This window comes from Sarcophilus harrisii, chromosome 3 (genome assembly GCF_902635505.1).
Source record: "Sarcophilus harrisii chromosome 3, mSarHar1.11, whole genome shotgun sequence".
Classification (NCBI taxonomy): domain Eukaryota; kingdom Metazoa; phylum Chordata; class Mammalia; order Dasyuromorphia; family Dasyuridae; genus Sarcophilus; species Sarcophilus harrisii.
In genome coordinates this window covers 216245671-216270410 of record NC_045428.1, presented here as the reverse complement: position 1 = coordinate 216270410, position 24740 = coordinate 216245671, and the positions used below count along the sequence as shown (strand labels likewise).

General features: G+C 34.2%; 1 protein-coding gene across 1 annotated transcript in view; it reads right to left on the bottom strand.

Annotated features, from left to right (window-relative positions):
- Positions 1-7891: 7891 nt before the first annotated feature.
- SREK1IP1 (SREK1 interacting protein 1) overlaps positions 7892-24740 on the bottom strand; it is a 77801-nt gene continuing 60952 nt past the window's right edge. Inside the window, 1 exon segment of the mRNA XM_031961257.1 lies at positions 7892-8258. Within this exon segment, the coding sequence (XP_031817117.1) occupies positions 7892-8258 (367 nt within the window).

Below are 24740 nucleotides of genomic sequence, written 5' to 3'. Positions count from 1 at the left end.
TGCTAAAGCTGACCTCTCAGTTCTAATAATAAACTTCTTTTGCCAGTCTAGCTTTTTGGGTTCATAAATTCCTTTATGAAGGATCTCTGCGCTCACCACAACTCCCTGCCCTGCACTGAACCTCATCGTTTGGGGACACAATCCTGAAACTCTTCATTGGGTTCCCTGACCAGGAATTGAGAGGAGCAGAACCTCATCATTTGGGGGACAAAACTCTTTGGATGGACCTTCTACCTTACCTGTGCAGTCAGTCTTCTTTTGGGCTCTGTGCCAACAAAGCTTTCCCCAGCCAAGAGACATTCTATTAAACATTTCTAATGGAGTGAGCATAGCTCCTGCTAGTTTTCCCCTACATCTCAGAGGCTATCTTGATTCTGTCTGAATCATTCACCCAAACAGCATATTTTTCTTATTCTCTTTTGTTATTTTCATTTGAGCGTTCCACTCTTACTATTTCTTCTCTTACCATCCACAGGAAGATAGAATCATCCTGAAAAAGACTGTATTGAGTATAAAAAAGTCTTTATTGACTTATTGTGAGGCTATAGTTAACGATGCTTTTTTTTTTTTTTTTTTTTTTTGCTGAGGCAATTGGGGTTAAGTGATTTGCCAGGATCACATGGCTAGGAAGTGTTAAGTGTCTGAGAACCAGAATTTGAAATGCTTCTGATTTCAGGGCTAGTGCTCTATCCACTGTGCCACCTAGCTGCTCCAACTGATGCCTTTTTTTTTTTTTTTTTTTAAGCTAAAAAAGAAGCTTAAAGGTAAAAGGCCTTATGAGCTTGAGTGAGTTAGAAGATATCTGGGAAATTTGTTCACCTGATATCCCCCCTTCCCCCACTCAAGCATCCTCTCTTTTGTACTTCATACTATACAAGGTGCCATTATTTCATTATTTTCATTATTATCTGAAGACAGACATTAGACAGTCTCACTGTAGCTGAGAAAAATTGTTGTAATGGATAGGTGTTTGGATTTGGAATCAAATGCTCCTTTAGAGTCTTACACAGTGTTCCCATGTGTAAATTAAAGTAGAGGGTGAGTAGAGTTGGTTACCTCTATGTCCTCTTCTTTCAAAAATGCCTGGACTACTTTATTAATTTGGAATAGCCTTCTGCTTCTCCAGTTCCACTTTCTCTTGATGACTTCAATTTTTCCTTTTGGGGAAGGGTCTAGCCATTCCTCATTTCTCTCTTAACTCTGTTTCTGATTCTATATTTTGCTATCATGTCCTCAGCCCATACTTTCCTTTTTTCCTCTCTCCTACCATCTCAACCCTTTCAGCTCTTTTTGTACAGTGTCTTCCCCATTAGAATTTGGCTTCCTTGAAAGATTTTCTTGACTTCCTTCTTTTTAAAAATTGAATTTATATATCACTTAGCACACCACCTGGCATATTGTTGTTATTGTTCAGTTATGTCTGATTCTTTATGACCTTGTAGACATATCAATCCTGGTCATGGTGTTTTCTTACCAAAAGTATTAGAATCATTTCCTTCTCCAGTGATTTAAGGCAAGTAGAGATTAATTTATTTTCCTAGGGTCACATGGCTAATAACTATCTGAGGTCAGATTTAAGCTCAAGTCTTCCTGACTCCAATCCCATTTCTCTTAGCTGAATCTCTTCCAGCTGCCTGGCATATAGTAAATGCTCAATAAATATTTGTAACCTGGTTATCTCTTTCTAGCTCTAAATCTATAATCCTAGTGATGAACTGTTAATTTAAAGTTTTGAGAAACAGTGGTTAGTGAAATATAATAGATTAGGAAAATATCTTCCCAGCCAGCTAGAGGTAAGTGATTAAAGAGAAAATGAGAGATCAAGGCTGGATTGTGGATTTGAGAGTCATCAGCATGGAGATGTTTGATGAAGTCATTTGTCTATGAGTTCTATGAGAAAGAGTGCAACTAACAAGAAGGGCTAAGAAGCCAAGGAGCCAACAAATAAAATTTGAAAAATGTCCAGAGTGAGAAATGAAATACAGTCAAGAAGGGATATAGAAAAAGAATGACCCAAGGATTAAATGGCAGTCAGGAGGGTAAATTATCAAGAGCATTGAGTTTGGAATCAGAGAACCTGGGTTTATATCCTGATTCTGCTACTTCCTATCTGCTTAGTCCTAGGAAATTCACTTGCATTAATTTCTTCATTTGTACAAGATGAATTAAAGAGTTTGGCTAATGACTTCAAGATCTCTTCCTGCTCTAAATCCTGTGTCCCTGTGAATACAAAGTCAGGGATGGCAGTACAAAATATAATAAAAAGGCTAAAAAAATAATCAGACTTAGGAAAATCAGACTTTGGGTTTGGTTAGAAGATCTTTGGTGGAGACGGGGAGAAGAGAAAAAAATGGAGGAAGGGAGGCAGAGGAAGAAGGGAAAAAGGAGAAGGAGGAGGAAAAGGAAGAGAAAGAGGAAGAGTAGAAAGAGGAAAACAAGGAGGAGGAAGAAGAGAAAGAGGAAGAGAAGAAGAATTGAAGGAGGAGGAGGAAGAAGGAATTTTTAGTGACATGACAAGGATAATAATAATAAGAGCTAGCATATACATACACACACATATGTATGTGTATTGAAGTGCTATGTCTTTATATATATTATCTCATGTATTCCTCACAATATCCTATGAAGTAGTTGCTATTATCATCCTCCCTTTATAGATGAAGAAACTGAGGCTAAGAGAGGTTGGAATTTTTTTTAGCATCACATTTCCAGCATTTCTCCTGATTATACTCACTACACTTAGGATCAGTTCATGTAAACCTCTTCAAACCTTTCTGAACTTTTCCCACATCCCCTCTAACATTTATCATTTTCTTTTCCTATTATCTTAGCTAATCTGAAAGCTGTGTTCTTCTGGTTAATTGTGAGTTCCACTATGGAACATGTCTTTTCCATTGTTAATTGTAAAAACCTCTTTCCTTATTTACAATATGCTCTCTCAAATCTATTTCATATTTACCATTTCTGGTGTTTATTGCATCTCTTCAGTTTGTCTGTAACCTCTTCTCATAAATAAACCTACCTTTTCCCAAAGAGAAAGGCCATTGTGAATTCATCATGACTGAACTGCAACATTTAATGCCAAACTCCAACATTTGATACCAATTGCTCTCCTAAATTTCATCATTTGATGCTGAACCTCAAACACAACAGAGGTACCACTCCAAATGTCCTTGAGGACAAAATCAGGTGTGTTTTTTTTTTTTTTTTCATATTCCAAATCACATTCTTTAGAATATTCTTCTGAACTCATCAAAATGAATGCAAGGTAAAAAATCTTTAGATTTGAATAGAAAAAAAGCATCTAAATAAGGGAAATTTGTATTTATCTTGCCATTCTCTTTAATGTCTTATATCTCTACATGCCTAATAACATTTATTGAGCACCTACTAGATGTAGAAGATTCTGCTAGCTACCACAGAAGGTTGATTTAAAAGCATTTTTAGAAAATTAAATATTAATTGAGCAATCAACAAATATTTAATATTAAAATGATTTGTATCAGGTAGGGGAAATGGACATATACAGGTTTTCAATTAGTAAGTTTATTTGAAACATCACTACTAGGAACAAGCTAAAAATAGCAGAATAAGATGCACTGAATAAAAGTGAATTGAATGGGCATTTAAAATTTGATTTCAAACCTGATGGATAAAACAGAGCAGACGGGTGGTATAAGAATGTGATTAACTTTAAGTGATCAAAATAAGCAGGATACTCAGGGAAGCTGAATATCCCAAGGAAGTCTTTTATAGCAATTTCTGTTGGGTTATGAGAAGCAGTTATACATTTTCCCATTAGGTGTAGCTAGTGTGCCATAGTCTCCATACATGATTGTTCAATGTACTTTGCAGAATTTTTGTTTGTTTACTTAGATCTCACACTGTGTGTTTGAAACCAGAAATGGCCTCAGTGAAAGTGGTTTTGCCCATGATCCCCATACATTGTTTTGTACAGTGAGTAGTTATTTGCTCCTAAGAATTTATCATCAAATTCAGCTGTGGTGGACTGCCATTCCATTCCTGTGACTTCCACTTTTTTAAAAAATCAGAACTTCTATTACATGTAGACTTTAAAATGTCTCATATCTTATAATTGCTAAAGAATTTATTAGTGTACTGGGCAGGTGGCTTATATTTTTATTCCCAACTTCTAGGGCAGATGAGGTTGTTGGATATTAGGAAATGTGAAACTCTGAGCTCCAGTGGACTAAGCTGATTGAGTGTCTTCTCTAAATTTGGCTTCAAAATGTTGAGTCCCTTAAAGAGGAGGTATTATAGTAGGTTACCTAAGAAAGGGTCAAACAGGCTCATGTTGGGGCAAGAAACAGCCACATAAAGCTTCTATGATGATTAATACTGAGATCAGGACTTTGTTTAGCAACTACATTTTCAGCCTAGATAACATAAAGATATTTGGTTTAAAAAGAAAATAAAATATTTGGATGACGTTGAATAAATGAGTATTAGAGAATATATTAAATTTCCTAAGAGAAACTCTACTCAAATCCTCAAATATTGATAAGATTTATTTATCTACATATTGGTTGCTTCTACATAGTAGAATGTAAGTTTCTTGAGCACAGAGATGATTTTTGTATTGTCTTTGATTTTTAGTAAACGTTTGGCATATAGCACATGTTCAATAAATGTGAATTCAATAAATGAATGCTTCATAATGGTGTTGAGAGGCCTGTGATTTGTGGGAAACCATTCCATTTCAATATAAATGATTTTGTGAGTGTGTATGTGTGTGTGTGTGTGTGTGTGTGTACATGCGTGTTTTCAAAGTTGAATTCAAATTTGAAAAACTAGCCATGCAAAAAGATTTCTTTCCTTCTTCCTTTCTTCTCTCCTTCTTTCCCTCCCTCTGTTCCCCGCTCTTTCTCTCTTTATTTCTCTCTCTCTCTCAATGTTGACAGAGGAACAATTTACATAAATGTGAAAGTTTTAGGATCAAAAGTTTGAGATAAGAGATTTGGCCACAACAACTTATGAAGATTGTCTAGTAAGGCACAAAAGGGTTAAAACCTGTTTTGTGGTAGTTGTATTTATTCAAATAAAACTATGAATGATAATTATAGCTCACCTAATATTACTTTTTCTTTAAGATTTAAAAAGTTTTTCTTGTAAATATTTTGAGTAATTATATATATATATATATATATATATATATATATATATATATATATATATATATATTACTACTACCACGTTCAGGACAGCAATTAGAGATTGTTATAGGCACCAAATGGAATAAATTCAACTACCACTAAAACAATGGAAAAGGCAAGTTCTCTAGTAGAACTCACAATTAACCAGGAAAAAAGGAAATACTCCATAAAGTGGGAGTATGCCACTGATTGGCAGGCTAAATCTATAAAGGAGTTTAGTACCCTAAAAGAACTACTTAGCTATAAGAAGGAAAAAATATAGAGGAATGGTGAGAAAGGAGAGGAAAGACATCCTGTAATATGGGGGAATGGGGCAATGAAAGACACTATGTGGCAAAGTACCATGATGGGCTATAACTCCAAAAGAAATTCAGCAAAGATGGCATGAACCATGAATAGAATTATAGGGGAAATTTAACTTTGGAGGTTTGGCATAACTTGGATTTCTGACTGGATATAACAAGGTGGGGCTATCTACAACCTCCACAGAAGGTGGGACTATAAGGTGAAACTGATTCCCATCACTGCCCTTCTCTGCCTGCCTCAAGAAGTAATTTCATCAATACTTCAGGATCTCTTTGACAACCCCACCTAGTAACCCAGATTCTCCTTGCTACTGCTGCTGCTGCTGCTACTATTGCTATTGCTGATGATACTGCTACTACTATTATTGCTTCTATTTGCTGTTGTTACTGCTGCTGCTACTGTTACTATTACAGCTACTCCTGCTGCTACTGGTGATACTTGTATTGCTGCTGCTGCTCTTTCAGCTACTTCTGCTCCACTAGTTAGCTAATTTTTATAAAGTGATTTAAGCACTTGATAAATATCTCATTTGACTCTCACAACAACTCTAAGAGTTAAGTGCTATTTTTAGCTTCATTTATCTCCATCATCATCATATAAACTGAGGCAGGAAAGATTTAATGACTTGTCTGGGATCATCATCTAGTAAATGACAAAGACTGTATTTGGATTCAAGTTTTCCTGACTACAGGTCCAGTTCTTTGTCTGTTGTACTTCCTAGCCATCTGTATATAAATTCACAGAAAGCTGAATTGTTTTAATTCCTCTTTGGAATGTAGAGTCTCTTTTTCTATTGAATATGGATTTGCAAAGAATACTGAATAAGTATAAATCTTGAAAGTATGGTCCAATGAATTGTTATGAATATGTTTTGGGAAGTTATTTTCAAATATAGGATTGGTCAGAAATGAAGGACTCTCAATGAGATGATAAAATATAGTAATGAAAGGAATCTCTATTGTGTATATTTTGTTAAGAACAGTATGGGGAAAAGGATGATGTGGAGAAAAACATTGAGAAAACCAATCATTTTTTTTTACCATGCCAACTCCTTTAAACTGACCTTCATTATCATTATTCCTTCTCTTCTCTTCTTTCCCCTCCTACTCTAGCCCAAGCATCACTGTTTCTATCTTAGCAAAATGAATGGGTGATGGATATGTGAAAAGTGGCCCTCTTGTAGCAACATTACTCACATAGTGGGTAAAGTGGGATATATACTTGGTTGATAGGTTTCTTAGGTGGAACCTAAGGTTATATATGAGCATTAATAGTCTCTTTCTAGCTCACTGTCCTAATTTCTGCAAGCCTACAGAAAAGCAGGCTGCCACCTTAATAATTAATTAACAGACTCCTCTTGGTGGTATCAGTCAATACCCATCTGTGAGTATCTTTGGAATATGCTTCAATAGGAAAAAAATCTCATTTCTGCTCTTAAGGCTTCATTCCTAATTTTAGGGGTCCTCATTCTCATTCCTGAGCTTTTTTATTCATATTATCACACATAACATCCACACTATAGATATAATATATGTTGTATTATGCCAAATAAAAAAAAGAATGACACTTGTTAAGAGCTTCTTGGAATGTTCAGTTTTAAACTATCACTTTCCCCAAAGTGTTGAAAGGATTAAAGGAAGGAACTATATTTCTGTGGCTGCTTTATAGGGGACAGGAGCCCATAAAAACTGAGAACAACAAAGTAGCTTATCAATTGATGTAGTCTCTGAAAGATTAGACATCCCCTCCAACCTCCTTCCATCCACCCTCTCTCTCTCCTCCTTCTTCCTCTCTCTCTCTGATTCATGTACTTTAGTGTTCTTCTTTTCTCAATTATAATGGTTCTCTCTGGGAGCAAGTTTCTTGGGGAGTTTCTGAAGGCAGTCTTAGTTTCAGTTCAGATTAATAATCACCTCAAATGCAGCCAGGAGTTAAAATTCAAATCTTTATTGTCTCCTTCAAAATAGCCTGGTTAGCTTTCCTTGGTTCTGAGAGTTCTTGTTGCTAGCTTCAGCCTCCAGCTCTCTCTGAATCTTGGTTCTGAATCTCCCAACTGAATGCTGACTCTCAATCTCTTCAACTGACTTCTCACTTCTCAATCTCTTCAAGTCTCTTGACTGAAGCTCTAAGAGCTTCTTATATATGATCTCTTAAAGGTGTGAACCCAAAGGTTGACTCCTCCTCTGAGAGAGTGGGATTGTGGGTTTCTGACTTGTGAATATCCTGAACTTGTGAACTCTAATGTGTGAGCTAATGTTTGAACTCTCAAAGGTGTAAACTTAAGCATTGTTTCTATCAATTTCAGTGAGTTAACACTTTATAAGGATTCTAACAATGTACTACTTTTATGTATATTTTACTTATTTAAAGGGGAAAAGACCCATAAGGCAGAACTATTCCTGTCCTAACATTTAAAAAAAAAAACTTTCCTTCTTTTGCTCCTTCTTGTGATGTTTCTCATTTTTTGTTTTGTTTTATTTCCTCTTCTCTTTTCTTTTCCTTCTTCTGAGATTTCTCTCTTTTTTAAAAAAAATATTTTCTTCAATAGAACTAGGGGAATAAGACCTTTTAAATTTAATTTTCTCTTTGATTTTTTTATGATTTTTTTCATCTTTCTTATTTGTATTTTTCTTGGGTAATATCTGCAATTTATTGAATTCCTCAGCTTCTTTTCCCCTGACTTTATTACTTCTGCTGCTATCATTAAAAACTGTGTATCTTTTGGGGTCTACTTGGAGAAAATTATGGCATTCAAAAGTCAGGTGACCAAGATAGCCACTGCAAGATTATAATTCTTGTTGCGATGCTACATGTTACATGTGGGGATAGTCTTAATACATAGGCACTGTGAATGTCATAGCAAAAAGTTTCTTCAGGGTCAAAGGAAGAAAAAACTTGGGGAAACATTTAATTCTATATTTAGACTTAATAAATATTGATGATGATCAAATAATTGATGATGATAATGATGATATAATCATAGTCACAGCAAAATCAAGGATTTAAATGTTGAGTAGCTCTGCATAAAATTAATGAAATGTGTCTTAACACTAACTCCTGTTTTTAAATATAATTAATTTCCTTCATAATCCTACATATTTTATTTTATTCATTTAATGAAATTCTGAGAATTGGGCCTTAGCTTTGCAAAGGATATCTGACACACGGAAAATTTAAAATCATGTGCTATAAAAGCAACATACCATGTTCATATTGTTGCCATTGCTTCTGCTGCTATTGTAGATAGATTACTGGATTTGAGATCAGAAAGACCTGGGTGGCCATTGGCTACCTTTATGACCTCGGTAAATACCTTAAATTCTCTACAATTTAGATAACTCTGGGGCCAGGATGGCACAGAAGAAAAAAAATACTGAATCTGGAGTCAAGTGACTGGGATTTCCTGACCTCTAAATTTTTTCCAGCTCTAAATCTATGATACAACTATTGAATTTTGACTTGCATTAGTTAGGGGAATTCACTACTCTGAAGAAATTACAGATCATTCTTAGACTCATTATTTGGGTGGTTATGAGATGTGTTTAAAAATCATTTTTTCAGTTATTATCATTGTACTCTGTCAGCTTTTTCCAAGCTGTGCCTCTGAGAAGGCAGAATGGCATCTTCACTAGCAGAATGATAGAATTCATATAAATGGACCTTACCCTATATTTGTGTGTCAAAATAATTGATCCCACTATAAACTAGATGAAAAAATGAGTGGGAGGGGAAGATATTCCAAGGCTAGGGCCTTGGAATTTAAAGCATAATTTAAAGGAAAGTAGTTCATGTATGAGTAACATGAATGGAAGAACAACTGAGGGCTTGTGAGGACAGGCTACAATCAGAGATGATATCATTTCATTTCTTTAGGAATATGTGGATGATGAAGAATAGAAAACATAACAAGTAAGCAGTGGCATGTCCTGAAAACAATAATTCTGAAACTAACTTGTAGTTCATATAGTCCTTAGAGACAAACTAACAAAAATTGCATTTTCGTAGTCATATTCTTAATACTATATATATATATATATATATATATATATATATATATATCTTTCACAAAGGAGTAAACCATTAGTTATAAGTATTATTTTTTCAAGTCCCATTGAATATGTTATTATAAGTACCTAAAGTAACCCTAACAGATGTATGAAGAAAGACCCTATCTGCATCCAGAAAAAAGAACTGATGATATACAATAGAATAAAAGTGTGTATAAAAGAATTTTATACACACACACATATATTTATTTGTATCTAATGTATCCATCTCTAGGGTGAGGGAGGAGAGGGAAGAAAAAAAAGAAAAAAGACATATATATATATATATATATATATATATATGTAATATATATATGTAACTTTATATATTTAAAAGGAATAGTATTTTGTATATAATTGTTTTGTAGTTTCATGTGAAATGATCCTTTTCTATATTTTATTATATAAATGCTTGCTTTATATCATAAATTAAAAATAAAATAAAATAGAAAAAAGTAATATATTCATAAAGTCAGCCAGTTGTAAATATTTTCTAAGCACTTTATACTAGGCATTATATTTAACTCTGAGCATGCTAGGTAATTAAAAACAAAAACTTGATCCTGGTCCTTATGGAACTTACATTCTAAGAGGGGAGATAGATTTAAATAGCAAGATACATAAAAGATATATACAGGATAGATGAAAGCAGTCTGAAATGGGAAGCATTAATAATAATTTAAAAAACAAGGAAGGTCCCCTGCAGAAGGTAGGATTTGAATTGAATCTTGAAACATCCCAGAGAAATCAGGGGATAGTAGCTGAGGAATAATGACATTGAATGGTACTATGCTGCCCTTGCAAATGAAATTCTTTTAGTGGCTCCTACAGCTGCCTCCATTTAGAAAGGATTCTGAGAACTAAGGCCTGATACATATCGATGTTTGATTTATGATTCTAAGCCATGAACCTAAGGCCTTCGATGGTGTCCAGGAATATGCACTAAACTATAAATATAAACATTTCAAAATCACATCCTGTAAACTAAAAAACAGAAAAACAAAAGACAGTTTTAAAGTGGGAAGGATCTCTCAGGAACAAGAGGGAAAACCAGAGGAGTGAAGTCTATACTATTATTAGCAATTATACCTACTACTCATTCATCTGTCCACTATTCTCATTCCTCTCTTTCAGTTATGATTGAATGCATGGGAGAAATGCAAATAAGGATCCAGTGGAGAAGAAAAAAACCTTTAAGGATAACAGAAGATTTCATGGAAGCCAAATAAATCTTTAGTTTCTATTAATAACTTATTGAAATGGCAGATTTTATTTTTATATTGATTGAGCAGAATATTGTCTAAAAGTATTCCCTCCAACAAGATATCAAATACATGTAAAAATCATATAGAATTCCCTAAAATGTATAATAGCAGAGATAATTTTGTTAGACTCCCTGAATACTAATAGTAATAAAAAAGTAAAACAGATGTATGCTCTCCAAAGGTATTTGCTATCATCATTAAGGGTTTCCTGCATAGGATCCCAATAAAAGAGGGATATTTTATAGATGAAGAGGTCTTCTATATACTCCTTCTTATAGATGACGCTAACTGATTTTACCAAGTCTATCTCCACAAGTAAAGGCAAATGAATGAAAAATGCCTATTGGCTATTCTATGATATGCAGCTAAATGAATAATCCACAAACTATGTATAGATACTGCAGATGTACAATGAACTTGGCCCAAAATTGAATGAGATGAGAAAGAGGGGCAGTTAGATGATGCAGTGAATAGAGCACCAGCCCTGAAGTCAGGATGACCTGAGTTCCAATCTGATCTCAGACACTTAATACTTCTTAGCTGTGTGACGCTGGGCAAGTCACTTAACCCCAAATGCCTCAGGGGGAAAAAAAGAGTGAGAGAGAGCATAATAATATTTGGAGTATTTAGTGACCTCTAGCTTATTTCTCAAACAATGGTCCATCTTTTTTTTTTTTTTTTTTTTTTTTTTAAATTAAACATTGTTATTCTTCCAGGTATCCTCCATGATTGGGAACTATGAAATATAACTCTGCAAATAATTAGAACTGTGTATCCCTCAAAGGGCAGTGCATGGTAGACATGACTAGGCTGACATATCAGCAATTACTAATAAATAGTACAGGAAACTCAGATTAAAGGATATCATCAGAAAACTGTGGACCTGGAAAACAAGATACAGCAGTCCTACAATGAATAAGTGCAAGGAATAACTAATGAATAGCTTGAAGGCTATACTTATATTCATACAATGTTGAAAAATATATTGTTTTTGGCTTTCTCAGTGGCACCCTGGTTGTTGGTGTACATCCTTCATTCTTGAAGAGGACCAATGACGACATGAATGTTATGACTCACATGTGAACTGGATTTGAGTGTGGTATAGCCATGCAAAATTGTCAGCCTTGCTCTCTCCTCCAGAGTCACTGGAGTTCAAAGACAAGACAAAGGTTAAAACAAGTGGCAATAGCCCCAATGGGTCAAGATGGGGAATGGAAGAGTGTGACCAATGTATGTGTGATGGATTGGCATAAAAGTGAGAGTAGCAAGGATTGGAGATAACAATGAGGATACAGAATGGAGTTACGAATCATAAGACAGAGAGAAAGATAGGGTGATAAAAGATTATGATTAGTTCATGAATCTGAAAGTTGAACACTTATGGATGCTGACAAAATCCAGGGCTTGATCATTTCTCTGTACAGCTGAGGCCTAGTAGATTATGGAGAATGAATAGACTGATTAACTGAGAAGATAGAGTATTTGATTATCAGTATATATACCCTAAAGTTCCCTAATATGATTGTAAAAATGGGGGTGAAGAAAACACTGAATTAGGCATTGAACTCATTGAGAAAAGAGGAATAATGTCCTGGGAATCAATCTTTTTTATATATACGATAGCTTTTTATTTTTCAAAATACATGCAAAGATAGGTTTCAACATTCACCCTTTCAAAATCTTGTGTTCCAAATTTTTCTCCCTCCCTCCCTTCTTCCCTCCCCTCTCCTCTAGAAAGGAAGCGATTCAATACAGGTTAAATATGTACAATTCTTCTAAACATATTTCCATATTTATAATGGTGTATAAGAAAAATCAGATCAAAAAGGGGAAAAATGAAAAAGAAAAAACAAGCAAGCAAACAACAACAACAACAACAAAAGGTTAAAATACCATGTTGTGATCCACATTCAGTCTGGGAATCAATCTTGATTAGGTGATAAGTTTGGAATAAACAAACAAACACACAAATAGATTTCCAAAGGGGAGCAATTACTCAATGTTGTAAGGTTTAGGAGTATCTAGAAGTGACAATAAAGATTAAAGCATATTCTGAAATTCCTCACCATGATCAGTGAGTGATTAAGATTTGAAGAACTGGAAATTGTGAAATAAGATTTGATATTTGATATATGATATATGGGGTGAGTATGAGTGAGGAGTTGAGGATGATATCATTTCAAAGAGTACAGTGGAAGGAGTATATCTGTAGCAGGGCATTTGAGAGGTGGGGCTAAAAAGGGGATGGGCATAAGAGGAAAGAGTATTGGGAGTGAAGAACAAAGTTTGTGTAATGACAGAATTCAGAATCATTAGGATGGAAGGCATATGAGGCACTGAGAGTATGCTAACCATTGAGAGTCCAGTAAGATTATCAGTGGCTGAGAAATGACCATTGAGGGAAACAAGAGATTAACCTATTTGGGAACCTCTTTTTTTACACATTGTGTAAATATCTGGCCTCTGAAACTTATTGTGTACTCTGGGGCAAGTCATTTAAATTCTGTTTTGTCTCTGTTTCCTTATCTGTGAAATAAGTGTAATTTTATGGGAAAATAGTTATAAATCATACAGGCTAAGAAAGTACAAATCGATTACAAACTGAAACATCAGAGGAAATGTTTGTATTAATGACATTGCAGATCAATTATGTTGATGAGACTGAAGTATGTTTTTTAAACTGGTTTTTAAATATATTGTATTTTTAAAGTAATGGCTATAATTTTATGTGATATCAAATAATATTAATTTTATAACATGATTTTTTAAAGACCCAGCTCAAATTCCATTTTGGGGGGAAGGCCTTTTTGAAGCTTCTTATGTCTTCCCTTTCTGGTTAATTCCATCTCTTGTATATCTTCTATGTGCTTAGTTATTTACATGTTGTCTCCCTTATTAGGATGTAAATTTCTTGAGACCAGTGACTATTTCTCTCCCTGCCCATCTCCTTTGTTCTTTCTTTGTATCCTCAACACTTAGCATAGTGCCTGATATATAGTATATAATGCTTTGGAAAGATTTCAATGGAAACTCATTATTATGACTAGCATGTCATAATGCTATCTAATATAGACCTACATGATAGAGGATGGTTTCACTTCAGAAGTCACTTTTTCCTGTGTACTCAATTCTAAAAACTCAGATGAAACATTAGTTCATCTTGAGAGAGAGATGATGATGATGAACTCAGAGTGAAGATTGAGATATATTGTTTTGAATGTGAACCATTTGGGAATTTGTTTTGTTGGGCTATACATATTTATAATAGGGGGTTTGTTTTTCTAGTTTTCTCAATGAGGGGTGAGAAGAGAAGGCCGATCTTTAAAACTAAAATAAAATTTAATAAAAACAATTTTAAAATATAGTTGAAAGCAAAAATGAAATATTCTAAAAAAGGATCCTATTAAAATATTCTTCACATGTTTTATCTTTAGTACCTAGTACTGGCATAATGATAGTGATAGATATTTAAAAATGCTTGTTTGAGCTAACATTTATATTAAGCTTTAATATTTACAAAATCCTTTATAAATGTAATCTTGTTTCATCTTCCCAACAATCCTGGAAGATACATGCTATTATATTCTCTGCTTTATTGAGTTAGCCAGAGGTTCAGTGCCTTGCCTAATGTCACACAGCTGGTGTCTGAAACTGAGTTTGAACTCAAGTCATCCTTATTCCAGGGCCAGTACTATATCCATATTTCCATCTTGTTTTATTGGTTGTTAAAATAGACATCACTAAAGCAAATGCACTTTATTCATTAAGCAGTAGAGGGCAACCTGTGGGACCTTCAGTATTATTATAGCAGTATATAATAACTGATATTATACTGGTAATTAGGAATTATCAAGAAAAATTAAATTGTAATTAATTGTGTAAGAAGATAGGAAAGATTTATATGAAAATAGTTTCAATAGCAAGGTTTGGTATCTTAAGGATTAGCTTCCAGTTATATGGAAAATTCATTTATATGAAGTGCTGATGATGCTGGATAAGTGGTCTTTGTTTCCTTCTGTGGATACAACCAAATAATCTCCAAAATACTTTCAAGTTTTAAATTCTGTGAAACTATAAATAACGTATTATTGTAGTACTAGTGTAAAACAGACATTAAAATGAATTTTACATTTTTATATAATCAAGCCTTGATCATTCAGGGAGCATTAGAAGGTGAAGAGGAAAGGGTGCTGATTATCAAAGTTTCATAAGAATACTTTTGGTTCTATTCCTCCTCTCTCATGCTGGCTACCTCATGACAATTATTTCACTGCCTATTTTCCCTTTCAGCACAGGATGAGTCAGGGAAGAGGTCTGGACTCAAAATAGCCCATTTAGGTATCTGTGGGATGCTCTAGTCTCAAAGGTTTAGTGAGGGAGGAAATTTAGCTTGCAAAATACCATTTTTGTTATTTATTGATTTTTTAACTCTGCTTTCCCTATCTACCCCCTTATTTTTATTGCTCATATATCAGTTGCCTTAGGTAAAGGTGTCTACCAAAAGACAAATAAATTACCAGCCAACTTTCTGCTGCAGGTGGTATAATATCTATGGGATCCCTCAATTTTTTTTTCCTATAAAAGAGAACAACTTGATTTTTTAGTATATGTCATTCCAAACTAGATGGTGGTATAGTTATGAGTCAAGTCTGGTTAATGCTGAATAGAACAGAGAATTTTTTTCCTTTTTATTCTTTACTATATTACTGGATCATTTTCCTTTTTACTTCTAATAAGTTTTCTCTATATGTGTTAAATATATTTTTACTTTTGTTCTCTCATGTATTTTTAGCTTTAAACAATATTTTAAAATTTTTAAAATAGTGAATGTAATTAAACTTTTCTTAAAGAATAGTTTTTTTTTTTTTTTTTGATTTCTTAATTTCTATGGACAAATAGGAACAAAGGTAATTATCTTCAGGATAGTATACAAGTTAGCAAAACCTTTTCTTCAAAAAAGTTATTTTATTTTTAATTCCTCTTCCATTAGAAAAGATGAAAAAATCATTGCAACAAACATGTACAGTCAAGAAAAACAAATTCCACTTTATTTGCATCTGAAAATGCGTATCTCATTTGACTTCCTTGCTAAGGGTTGTTAGGATTCTTACTAGGTGCCAAGCCAGTGGAATTGATGAGATAATGATTCTCTAATTTACATGTACTTAGTACTTACTATAATTCCACAAGATTCACACCTTTAAGAGAGCATATATAAGGAGGAGCTCTCAGGGCCAAAGAGCCTCAGCCAGGATTCAGTGGAGAATATTCACAAGCCAAAGAAAGCAGTTTAAGCTCTCAGAACCAAGGAGAGAGATAGGCCTCTATTAAAGCTAACCAGGCCCCAGGAAAAGAGACAAGACTTTGAAGGAGAAAATAAAGGATTTGGACTTTAATTCCTGGTTGCATTTGAGGCGAATACTCTGAACTGAAATGAAGGCTGCTCCCAGAAGCCCCTCAAGAGACCTGCTCCCAGAGAGCATTATATTTTAGAGAAGAACATTACAGCTTGTATAGCATGCTTCCTTATTGATTCTGTGGGAACCATAGTTGATCATAACACTGGTCATAGTTATTAAGTGTTACAGAGCTGTTTTTCTGTATAATATTTTATTTAGATATGCTGTTCTTCTGGTTTTGGTTAATTCATCCAGCTTCAGTTTATACAAGTCCTCTCATATTTCCCTGAAATTTTTCTCTTATTATTTCTTATCAAATAATATTCAATTATATTCACAGACCATAATTTGTTCAGCCATTTCCCTGATATATGGACAATGGCTCCCTAGTTTTCAGTGCTTTCCTGTAATAACAACAAAAAGCTCCTATAAATTTAGGAATACTTTTTTTCTTTTTAGTACAATTATGAAATGATAATTTCATCAATGTAGGGAACTCATTATGTGAAAACTCTATCAATATCAAATGACTAATGTGCAATGTATGGTCTTAAGGAATTGCCTAGGAACAATATGAGATTCAAAGGCTTGCTCAGATTTACACTGTTAGTTTGTAGACAGGACTTGAAAGCAGATCTATCATTTATATATATTGTCCCTCTTACATAGAGGATATCCAATTTTGCCTTACTCTTAGATAAGTCGTCTCCTCTTCCTCCTCCTCCTTCTCTTCTTCCTCTTCCTCCTCCTCTTTCTTCTTCTTCTTATTTCTTCTTTTCTTTTTCTCTGCCTTCTCTCCCTCCTCTTCCTGCTCTGCCTCATATTCCTTCTCCTCATCCTTCTTCTCCTTTCTTCTATCATGCTACATTCAGCCAAGTGGATGAAAAGCTAGACTTGGAGTCAGGAAGACCTGATTTCAAAACCTTTTTCAAGCATCAGTTAGCCATATCATTCTAGTCAATTCATGTAACCTCTCTAAACCTCAGTCTTTAGCCCACTTTCAACTGTAAAATTAAGACAATAATAGCACTGACCTCCTTGAGAAAATGAGATAACACATACGAAACTCTGAAAAATTTAAAATGTCATAAATTTTAGCTCATTAAAATCAGCCATAATACCAATGCGATCACAATTAAATTATCCAAAATTATTTTACTGAAAAATTCATTTGCCAAAACAAAAAGTCAAGAAAATAAACGATAATAATGGAAAAAAGAATAAACAAGAAGACGCATAAACAGTACCAGATATTAAACTATATTATAAGATAGTAATTCTCAAAACTATCTGGTACTGATTGGCTAAGAAATAGAAAGATAGATCAATGGAATAAAATAGACATACAATGTACAATAGCAAATAATAGTAACTACCTCCAGGACAGAGGAGAGGGAGGAGGGAGGAAAAAAGAAATTTACATGATAATTTTATTGTATTTGTGTGTGGCAGATTTGCAGTTTTATATACAATCATCTTTTTTTTTTTTTGTACTTTGTTGTGGAAATGCTTGTTTTATTTCATAAATTGAAAATAAAATGTTTTGAAAAGTCATGAAAAACCAAATTCTATTAGAGAGAAAAGTAGTTTGTAATATAATGACTTTATTCACCACAGAACTGTCTGTCAGGAAATCTCTTACAAGGGAATATGAAATTTTGTTTTTGTTAAGCAATTTTTGAAAGAGAAAAAAGTAACACTTGCCTTGTGTGTTTCACCATAAATAGGCAGGTAGGTAGATAGAGAGTTGGACCTGGAGTCAGGAAAGTCAGGAAAAGCTGAATTGTGATTCTGTCTTAGCCGTGTTATCGTTATGTGACTACAGTCAAATTACCTAACCTCTATGTGCAGAAATTTCCCCTTCTGTAAAATGGAGATAAAAATAGTACTTTCTTCCAAGGGTTATTGTGAAGGTCAAATAAATATTTATATTTTACAAAAATTAAAGTATTAGATAATAACAATTGTCATCATTGATATTATTATTAATGAGAGTCTTGCATAGAGACAGGACATCTCTTTTGCAGTCTCATGATACTAAGAATATGATTCTAAAAATGTGTGTTAGAAACTTTATCTTGTTATAAAAGATCAAGAGGTAGTATCTTATGGCTTGATTCTATCTAATCCTATTGACTTTTTCAAAGGACATTTTCCATAGATTGCAATAATTTGAAATCACTTCCAAAAGAACAGTTTAGGCACTTTTGTTATTGCTTGAAAATGCATAAGAGGTTTTTTTCCCTCCTCTCTGTGCATTCATTTTCCATTTTTATTGAGCTCAACTTTCTTTTTCATTTGCAAGAAGACAATAACAGTTTCAGAAAGAGATAGGCCTAGACTGAATTCTTTTCAGGCTATAATTTTATTTTCTGAAATCTGCCTGCATGAGCTAATTATGGAGGGGAGAATTTCTAGTCCATAGGCAGAGTAGCCACTGCACTGATTGCCCACCTCACTATTTTATTGCCATAGAATTTTAAATACAGTTCATCCCCTTTCCCCATCTTATTCTAGGAAGCACAAAACCACCACAGTGATGTTTCTGTTTTGATGACAGTTGCCATGAACCCTATTCTTGATCACTTTTCTCATTTAGTTTTAGGTGACCTTCCTGTGTTCGGCTGTGACATTACACTCCATGTCAAGGGCTGGTGTCCTCAGGGCCACTCCTATTTCTAACTCTGCCTGTGGGGAAGAGAGATCTGGCATCAACATGTTTGAAAGGATGGTCAATTTTCCATAAACTCAGAACCTGTGGGGATTGGTTGCATATGTGCCATGGTTATGTAATTTTGGGGCCAAATGCATCTAAGATTATTTTCCTTGAAGAGTTATTGTAGGTTAAAGACTTCTTTCCCCTTAGTCTTTTTTTTCTTCCTTAAAAACTCTTTCCTTCCATTTGCCAGAAGCTCCTTACCACTTTTGCATTAACAATGTAAATTCAGAGTTTATTTTCTTCCATCCTTACTATAAAAAGATCTGCATTCAACTTGCAAATTTTGCTTCTGCTGATCAATACATGAGTGGAAATATTGGATGATATCAATAATTTTTGTGAGATATGTACTGTGAAGGAAAGCTAAATAGGGTTTTGGGAGGACAAAGAAAGTGAATTGTACTGATTCAGAGTGAAGGATGCTTTATATTCTGTTACTCAGTTCAATATAACACTTGTTAAGTCATTTCTTTGTGAATGGCATGTACTAGACAATGGAGAAATATGAAGTTTAGGTAAGAAACATGAAACTAAGAAATATGGTATAGTCAGAGGAGACAATTCATAAACAAATAAGTATAATAAAAATGGTATAATAACACAATAAGACATTCTCAATACATTAGAAATTGTATAAGTTCCATGTTAAATAATTAGGGGAGGGAAATTTTATTGCCAACAGTAATGGAATAGTGGAATTAGGAATGGCTTTTTGGAAAAGCTATCTTAAACTAGACTTTAAAGAGTAGATAAGAATTCGATAGGTAAAGGATATGAAGGACTGTACTCCAAGTAGAGGGAACAAAGGAAAACATGGAGGTGGAGAAGTACAAGGTCTGTACAGGGGATTGTTGGAGCTACTGACGAGTAGAGCTAGAGTAACAATAGAAATCAAATGAACAATTTCATGTATTTATAGAAAATGACTTTAGAATTTACTCCAAATCAACATTAGTGCAGCAGTTCAAATTGAGTTAAGGTCTGATTCCTAAAAATTCAAACCAAATTTTAAAAGAATATTTCCAGCTCAATTTATTTGAGGCTTAATATATGCCAGACACTCTTCTTAAGCACTTGACAAATATCTCATTTGGTCCTCACAACAAACCTAAGAGATAGCTGCTATTATTATCTCTATTTTACAGTTTAGGAAACTGAGGTAGAGGGAGATTAATCGGTGCAGGATCACGTAGTCAAGCAAATAAATATCTTTAAACACAATTTGAACTCAAGTCTTCCTGTCTCCAAATTCATTACTCTATTCATTGGGCCATCTAGCTGCTTCTGTAAAGATTTTCCGATAAATCTGGAGTGCATTGAAAAGCTTATAGCAGAAATCAGTTATTGCTTAATTGTTTTCCCTAAGCACATAGAAATTAACAGTGCTCTAATCTATGGTCTTTTACACATTACAAATGGTTGCCCTTCAGTACATTTTCAAACTGTGATAGTGTTCAGGTGGAAGAAGAACAGTAGTGATTGACTTTCTGTCAGGAAGTTCATTGGCATATTGGGATAGGCCCAATTAGCCCTTGACAAACAAATTATTGTAGTTTACTGATTACATTGAAATTCCTCTAATTTTTGACTCTGTTACCAAGAAAGAATTATTTCACAGTCCTGTGAGTCTTGTAGCCATTGATAACTGTCTCTAGGTTATTTATACCATTTTAATCTAGGAGCTTTTTAATTCAAAGAAGCATTTTTTTTCCTTTTTACCATATATTAGAGTTGAATGCTAGTGTCCAAAACAGGCAGGAAGAGGCAGAGATGACTGAAATTAGCTAAACGATTAACAGAAGGAAATGATGACACAATTTTACATGTTTTATAGTGGTGAAGATTTACATAAAATCTGAGAGGATTCTGCAAGATAAGGAACTCCAGCATATTGTTTAGAATGTACCTTTTAAAAAGTGAATTTCCATTTTCACTATCTTAATTAATTAATCATTTAATCATCAAGAACTTCTTGTTTTATTCTTGTTCATATTTTTGTTTCAATCTTGTTCTTAATCTTTATCTTCCTTGGGTTCTTTCTCTTCTCTTTCTCTTTCTCCTTTTTCACTATCTCCTTCTCTTCTTCCTCTTCTTTCCCCCTCCATCTCCTTTTCTTTCCATTCTATCCTTCACTACCATATTAATTATAATCATTTCCCCTGTCATGAAGTTCGAACCTTATTCTTAACATCACAGTACAGTTGATATTCCCATTGTGGAGTAGAATGTGGCTGATAGTGGTCCCTCCCCACTGATTTCTCTTTGGGACTTTACTATGAGTAGTATTATGCTACTTTTGACTAAAGGACTTCTCTGCCTCCTCACTTTTCTCCTCACATAAGTTCCTTTGTAGTAAATTCACTGCATTCCAGATATCCCAAGGTTTGGGGGAATTGAAAGAAGCATTTTTTTCCTCAAAATTTGGGAATTCTTTCATTGAAATTAGAAAGCAATCTCCTATTTAAAGCTTATTTATCTAAAAAGAGGATGAAAAAGAATCCAGTTCCATCATGATCAATAACCTTAAGTGGTTGACAAAGAGAGACCATCTTCTCTTTCACAGACTGGGGCTCAATCTAACAAATTGAGAGAAGTTGAGTAGCAAATTTCACTCATAAATGAATCTCCCTATTTCATGTTGATCAAACTCTCATCTCATCTTACAAAATTGCTTCATATCATGGGGACAAGAAGAAACAAGAAGTTCTAGCCATCATTTTAGTTTACACAAGCTGTTTTCTGAAACAGAGATATATAGAACCTACAGCATGAAAATTCTTCTTCACCATAGATAGATAAGAGAATGAGAGAAAAGATTAAAGAGAGAGAAAGAGAAGAAAAAGACAATCAGAAAAAGTAAGGACAAAGAGAAGAGAAAAAAGCAAGATGGGCAATGGGATAAGCAATGCCACAAACAATTGCCTCAGTTGTGCATCAATGACAACAATAATACAAATGACTGATTTCTGATCTCAGCTTCTTTTCTCCATTCACCAATGAACATGTCATGCAGCATAGAATCAGAAACCTTGCTAATGTCAAGACAGATAAGATCTGTTTCTTCTTCTCAGTCTGCCAAGACTGTCACTCAAGCTGACAGGACTTTATTTTATGAAGACATGTTAGTTGTCAGGCACTGCCCTTATCACATCAAGCAGATTATAAATTGATTTTGTGGCTTTGTCTCCTGGTATTGTCCTGTTTATAGACTTTGTGCTTACAGGTCTAGTTTTCAGGATTATTCCTCTTCTTTTCCTTTTTAAACACTGGTACACATGTTAGCATCTTCTATGTGTCCAGTAATTTTTCCATCTTCCATGAAGTTCTATGAAATTTCAGAACTCCTTCACTATAGTCAAATAGCATCTTCATCTCATTGGTAGACAGTCTTGTTTGAACCAAGCTTCAACTTTGGGTTAGATAATCATAATGAGGACAAAAAGGTTCAGAATGATATGGAAGTTCTTAGTTTCCTGGTGATGGAATGGGGCTGCTTGAAGAAAAGAAGGGGCAGCAGAAACCAAAGGTGGGCATGCTTCAATACTACCTCCTTCCTCAGTCTTTGATTTCATCCTCAATATAAGTCACCATCTGAACCTGATTTTTATTTGCTACATGGCCTGACCTGCTAAGTAAGTACTATGTAAAAGACATCTAGATATGGCTGCATGGACAAATTTATCTACAACAATAAATTAATGATATATGAACTAGTACGCTAGTCAGACTCAAGCAAATTTAAATAGGGTAAATCAACTGACCAAATATAGTCCCCAATTAAACTTTTGCCCACAGTATCTTTATACTATTTTAATAGCATTTTATTTTTTAAATACATGGAAAGATAGTTTTCAACATTCACCTTTGCAAAACTATGTTCCAAATTTTTCTTCCTCTCCTTCCTTCTTTCCTCCACCTCAAGACAGCAAGCAAATTGATATAGATTACACATGTGTAGTTCTTCTAAACATATTTCCATATTCATCATGCTATGAAGAATATTTGGATCAAAAGGGAGAAAAACATGAAAAAGAAGAAGAAAAAACAAGCAAATAACGACAACAAAAAGGTGAAAATACTATTCTTTGAACCACATTCAGTCTTCATAGGTCTCTTTTTGGAAGCAGATGGCACTTCCCATAACAAATCTATTGCCTTGAATCATGGAGAAGAGCCAAGTCCATTACAAGTGGATCGTCACATAATCTTGTCCTTACTGTGGGTAATGTTTTCTTGCTTTTGCTCATTTTGTATCTTTATATTATTAAAATTATAAAATTAAAAATCTTCCAAAGAGTTTTGTTTATTTGGGTTACACTTCCCATACTTTCCATATTAGAAATAAAAACTAATTTTGAATTTAAAAACCTTTTGAAAGGATTTCAGAAACCCTCAGGATTCTCTGATTCACACTTTGAGAATCACTGATTTAGAAAGAGCACTGCACCTAGAGTCAAGAGACCTTAGTATGTAATATCATAAGTTTCTCAAAGAGAAAAAAAAGATGAGGAATTTGCTAATTATCAATTAAAGGAACTTGAGCAAACTACTATCCTATTATGGGAATAGGCAAAAAACCCCACCATGATATAAATAAATAGAAACTTGTGGTGGTAGGAATAACACAGAGTCACAGTTGTTAGAAAAATGGAAGGAAAGAGGGGCAGCTAGGTGGTGTAGTGAATAGCCCTGAAGTCAGGAGGATCTGAGTTCAAATCTGGCTTCAGATACTTAACATGTCCTAACTGTGTGACCCTAAACAAGTCACTTAACCACAATTTCCTCAGGAAAAAAGAAAGAAATGGAAGGAAGGAGTAAGGTCTTGGAGATCAGTCAGAGGTCAGAAAAGATATAGGGACATAAGGGCAATTGAAGCCAAAAAAGTAATAATACATGAAATGGTCTGAGAAGAGAGCATAAAGAAGTAAAAAGAGGATGGAAAAAGAATGACATTTGGCTCCTTCTTTATACCCCCTCAGAGACAAAAGCTACAGGCAGCTCTTATTTGACTGGAATTTGATTTGGGAAGAGAATACCAAATTAGAAAGCAATAGAATAGATAAAAAAAAAACAAAAAGAGTGTGGAATCTTTAAGAAGATATAGTCACATGGAAATATATATCTTGGAATAAGAAACAAGAATTTGAATGAGAGTCAATGGGAACTAAATGATATAGTGGTGGACATAGTCAAGAAGACCTGAGCTCAAATCTAGTCTCAGATACCTGCTAGGTTGATTAGTCAATAAACATTTATTATATGTCTTCAATGTGGCAGGGATTGTGTTAAGAGTGATGGATACAAAGGAAAGTAGAAGACAGGGCTTGTTCATGGGAAGCATGAAATCTAATGGCAGAGGTGACATGAAAACAATTGTTTACAAATAAGATTTAAAACTATATTTGAAGAAGTAGAGATAATCAATGGAGGAAAAGTCTTAAAATTAAGATATATTGGGACAGATTTCCCATAGCAGGTAGTATTTTAAGAAACTTGAAGGAAATCAGGGAATCCAGGAGGCAGAAGTGAAGAAGAGAATTTTATGTTTGGAGACAGCTGGTAAAAATGCATGGAACTGGGAAATTGAGTGTGTTTGAAGAAGAGCAAGATCAGTTGTCTCTGTACTGAAGGGTATTTGGGAGTGGAAGAGAGTGGGAAGATGTGAGATATAAGGAAACTGGAATGGGTAATATGTTATGAACACCAAACAAAATTTAATATTTGATTTTGATGGTGACAGGGAGCTACTAAAATAACCCTTCTCAGCCTCAATTGCCTCATCTTTAAAATTGGAATAATAGCACCTCTCTCCCAGAGTTGTTGTAAGGATA